This window comes from Orycteropus afer, unplaced genomic scaffold, assembly GCF_000298275.1.
Source record: "Orycteropus afer afer isolate SDZICR_OR568_19922 unplaced genomic scaffold, OryAfe1.0 scaffold00018, whole genome shotgun sequence".
NCBI classification, from domain to species: Eukaryota; Metazoa; Chordata; class Mammalia; order Tubulidentata; family Orycteropodidae; genus Orycteropus; species Orycteropus afer.
The window spans coordinates 19170798-19174943 of record NW_006921605.1 but is presented as its reverse complement, the minus strand read 5'-3'; the positions used below and the strand labels follow the sequence as shown (position 1 = coordinate 19174943).

At 45.2% G+C, this 4146-nt stretch overlaps 1 protein-coding gene across 1 annotated transcript in view; it reads left to right on the top strand.

The window, feature by feature from the left end:
- DCAF7 (DDB1 and CUL4 associated factor 7) overlaps positions 1–4146 on the top strand; it is a 36716-nt gene that overhangs the window by 27071 nt on the left and 5499 nt on the right. Inside the window, exon 5 of the mRNA XM_007959743.2 lies at positions 3078–3287. Coding sequence (XP_007957934.1) covers positions 3078–3287 — 210 coding nt within the window. The remainder of the gene's footprint in view (positions 1–3077; positions 3288–4146) is intronic.

Here is a 4146-nt window from a genome sequence, read left to right as displayed (position 1 = left end):
CCAGCCACTCAGCCAGGCCCAGCCAAGTTGACCCACAAACATAACCACCACAAGCAGCCAGAACCTCAGGAAAGCTGGAAACAGTATTTAGCGAGGGATTCCGCTCACACCTCCCCAGAAGTCAACTGCCATCTTATCCTTGGTCCCAGAAGACAGATTTTTTTTTTTTTAATTTTTTATTTTATTGTGATTTAGGTGAAAGTTTATGGAGAAGATCAGTTTGCCATTCAACAATTCATACACCTTTTTTTGTTGTTTTTTCACGTCGTCGATTGCAATCCCCTCGGAGAATAACATCACTCATTCAGTTTCCTCTCTGTTTCTCATTTCCATTCCTCCTCCTTTCCTTATCTGTCCTGCCATCTGAATTTTCCCTTGGGCAAATGCTGCCTTTTTGATCACTGATGGTTTATTGTTCTAAGGAGTGCATACTCCTTAATGTTACTGTTCACCTTGCAGACCTCTGTCTATTGTTTGGCTGAAAATTGAGCCACAAGGGTGAGTTCAGTTCCAGGTCCAAAAAATGACTAAGGGCCACAGTCTCAGTGGTTCCACAGTCTCTATTTAACTGGTAAGCCTGCTCTTTTTTATGATTTTGAATTTTGTTCTATGTTTTTCTTTCACTGTATTCAGGAACTTTAATTTTTTTTTTTCAATTGTGATTTAGGTGAAAGTTTGCAGTGTGAATTTGTTTTCCATTCAACAGTTCCTCACATTTTGTTTCGTGACATTGATTGCAATCCCTACAGTGTAAAATCTCTCTTCCCACTTCCTCCCGGTGGTTAGCTCTTCCCTGAGTCCTTCTTTCCTATGCATTGCTGCCCTCTGAGCGTTCTCCCTGTACCAATACTGCCCTTTTCATCTCCCATGGTTGATTGTTCTAAGGGGTGTACCTACCTGGTGTAATTATTCACTTCATAGGTCTGTCTCTTGTTTGGCTAGAAGTCAACATGGGAATGTGTTCAGGAACTTCGAGTCGGATCCCTTTAGCAGTTGGTAGTAGTAGCCCAGCACCATCCAATTCTTCTGGTCTCGGAGTCAATGGAGGTTGGGGTTCACTTGGTCTGTTAGTCCTTTGAACTAATCAGTTCTGTCTGTCTTTGATTTTCCTTCACTCCTTTTTGCTTCAGAAGGGGAGAGACCAATAACTGCACCTTTGATGGCTGCTCACTGTCTTGGAAGACCCCAGGTGTGACTCGCCAAAGTAGGATGCAGAACGTTTTCTTTGTGGACTATCTTGTGCCACATTTCTTTGATGTTCCCTGAGACTACAGTCCTGAGCCCCCAGGCCCAGCAGCTCATTCCCTCAGGGTGATTGGTTATGGCTAAGACAGTTTCATGACTTTGCCCCCTGTATGCTCTCCTGTATTCATGGACGTATTTGCAACACATGTAAATACATATGTAGAAATATCTTCTGTCAAACCTATGTATAGTCATGAGTATAGTCCCATTCTCCTGCCCACACCTGTTCAGCTTGCCTGTCTGTGCATCCATTCATAGCTTATTGTTACTGTTATTGCAGGATTGTCTGTAATAGTATATATCTCTGTTGCCTTCAACTCTTATACTCCTCCCAGTGTCCAAAAGACAACTTCTGCTTAATACTTTTTTCTCTTTCCATCTGACCCAATGCTTTGCTTGTCTGGCTCTGGCTTTGTCCCTCTTTGTTTGTTTGCTTAGGCCCCTTCTTTCTCTGAAGTTCTCCATTGCTCTTTGCCTCTTTTCTCATAAGAGTATGCAGTGTGTGCATTAAGTCATAAATGCAGAAAACAATAATCCAAAATTTAACTTGATTGACTTAAATATAAACTAACTTGAAGAAGAAATAGAACATGTTCTAGGACAAAAGAGTGATGCTAAACTTGCTTGTAAATATAGAAACCCCTCAGCCTCTGGTGATTCAACACTGTTGTTGCCTCTGTGCAAATGAAGCTCAGGTCCAGGTTTGACAACAGAACCAACTTGACTGCTGTTAAGTGGCCACAGGGGTGCTGTTCTGGTTACCTGATGCCGCTCTAACAAGAATATACCACAAATGGGATGGCTTAACAAATAGGAGTTTATTCTTAACGATCTGGAGACTTTAAGTCCAAGTTCAAAGTGCCAAGCTCTAGGAGCTGGGTAAAAGCCCCTCAACCTTGGGCTTCAGCTCTGCCTCCTGCTCTCGTCCCACTGAAGCTGGAGGCTTTTCTTCACTCAGACGGCTGCTGACTGCTGAGGCTGCCCAGCCCAAGGTTGACAAGTAAAAAGGCACAGTCCCAGTGTTACCAAACCACACGGCCAGCCATCAATTCAAGTCCATTTTAAGTCCCAAGCTCAGCTAAACAATGGCACAGCTACATGCAAGGTATAAGGTGCCATAAGCAAGAGACCATTCCCCAAGGCTTCTGCTTATATACAGGAAGCAGATCACATTCCCTAAGGCAGCTACTCAGCTGCTCACAGTAGATTCCACCATGGAGTTGATTACCAGTCTCATCATGGGGAATACTACATCCAGCTCCCCAGTCACTCAACCAGGCCCAGCCAAGTTGACACACAAACTGAACTACCACAGGTGCTAAGACAGGAAGAGGGGCTTCTGTCTCTCAAACTGACAGTGTCAGCCTTCACATGATCATGGGCTTGACTCTCATCACATACCAGTGAAGGCCACCAAAGCCCAGGAAATAAGTATCTTAGTCCCATAGTCTAGCAGCAGACAGCCAGCACGGGCTTCCACTGCGCTTGTCTATACAGACAGGATACTTGCTCAGGATTACTTGGGCTTTGTTGGTCAGTGGGGCATGTGCCCTGGTTTAATCACAGGGGTTAGAGGACAAAGACATGGAAAACAGTAGTGTGGGGAGAAGCCTGCCTGTTTCTATTGCAGGATGATCTCTTTGGAACGCCACTCATGTTAGAAATCTTGGGTTCCAGTGCCCACAGATAATATTTGGGTTTTGTTTGCTTCCTTCCTTCTGTTCCATGTCATGAGCTGGGATTTAGATGAACTGGAGCTGGAAAATTCCCTTGCTACAGGGAAAGGAGATGATGACTCAAGACTCTGACGAGTGCTTCTTATTCACTAACAGGTCTATGATATTGCATTTAGCCGGGCTGGAGGTGGCCGGGACATGTTTGCCTCTGTGGGCGCTGACGGCTCTGTGCGGATGTTTGACCTCCGCCATCTGGAACACAGCACCATCATCTATGAGGACCCACAGCATCACCCGCTGCTGCGTCTCTGCTGGAATAAGCAAGACCCTAACTACCTGGCTACCATGGCCATGGATGGAATGGAGGTGAGCCTCCCCCTTCAGGCTAACACAGGCCCTGCTTGGTATATCTGGAGCACCAGTTCTCAACGGGGGACAGTTCTGCAATGTGTGAGCCATTTTTGGTTCTCAGAGTTGATGAGAAGCTATTAGCATCTAGTGAGTAGAGGCCAGGAATGCTGCTAAACATCCTACAATGCTCAGGACAGCCCTCTGCAACAAAAACGATCCCGGCCAAAGTGTCAGTAGTGCCAAAGTTGAGAAAGCCTGACCCAGAACAAGGACTATGTGTTAAGAACCTGCAGTACTTGGAGAGTGGGACTTGGAACCAGGCAAAGCTGTAGGTAGAGTGACTCAAATCATATTTGCTCATGGCTCTGAGTAGAGGACAGGCAGTTTCCCCTTCTGTAGCCTGGATAGATTCTTTCAGCATTAGCAAACAGAAGTGGCAACTCTGTCTGCAGCCATCACTTGAGAAAAGTGGTGAATTGTGGAGGGAGATGGAGCGATTAACTTGGTTTTGGTGAAGCCAGCACTTCGGACTTTTATACAGCATGTTCTGCTTTTGGGGTCAGGGTTTTCATTCTGCCCAGCTAAGCATGCCCAGAGTTCTTATCCCATGTACCTAATAGGACTTGGACAATAACACACAGCGTAACATCTTTGCTCATGTTCACATGTGTGTACCCAACAGGACTTCGATAATAGTATACAATGTGTTATCCAAACTCATGTTATCCACTCCTGCTTCTCCCTTTCTCCCATCTCAGGCTCAAGGCCCAGTGTTGCTTCACATACAGACAGTCAACTGCCTAAGTCCTCTTTGTTTTCTTTTTCTTCAACCCTTTAGCTACTTTTGGGACCAAGATCCCATGTCTCTAATATT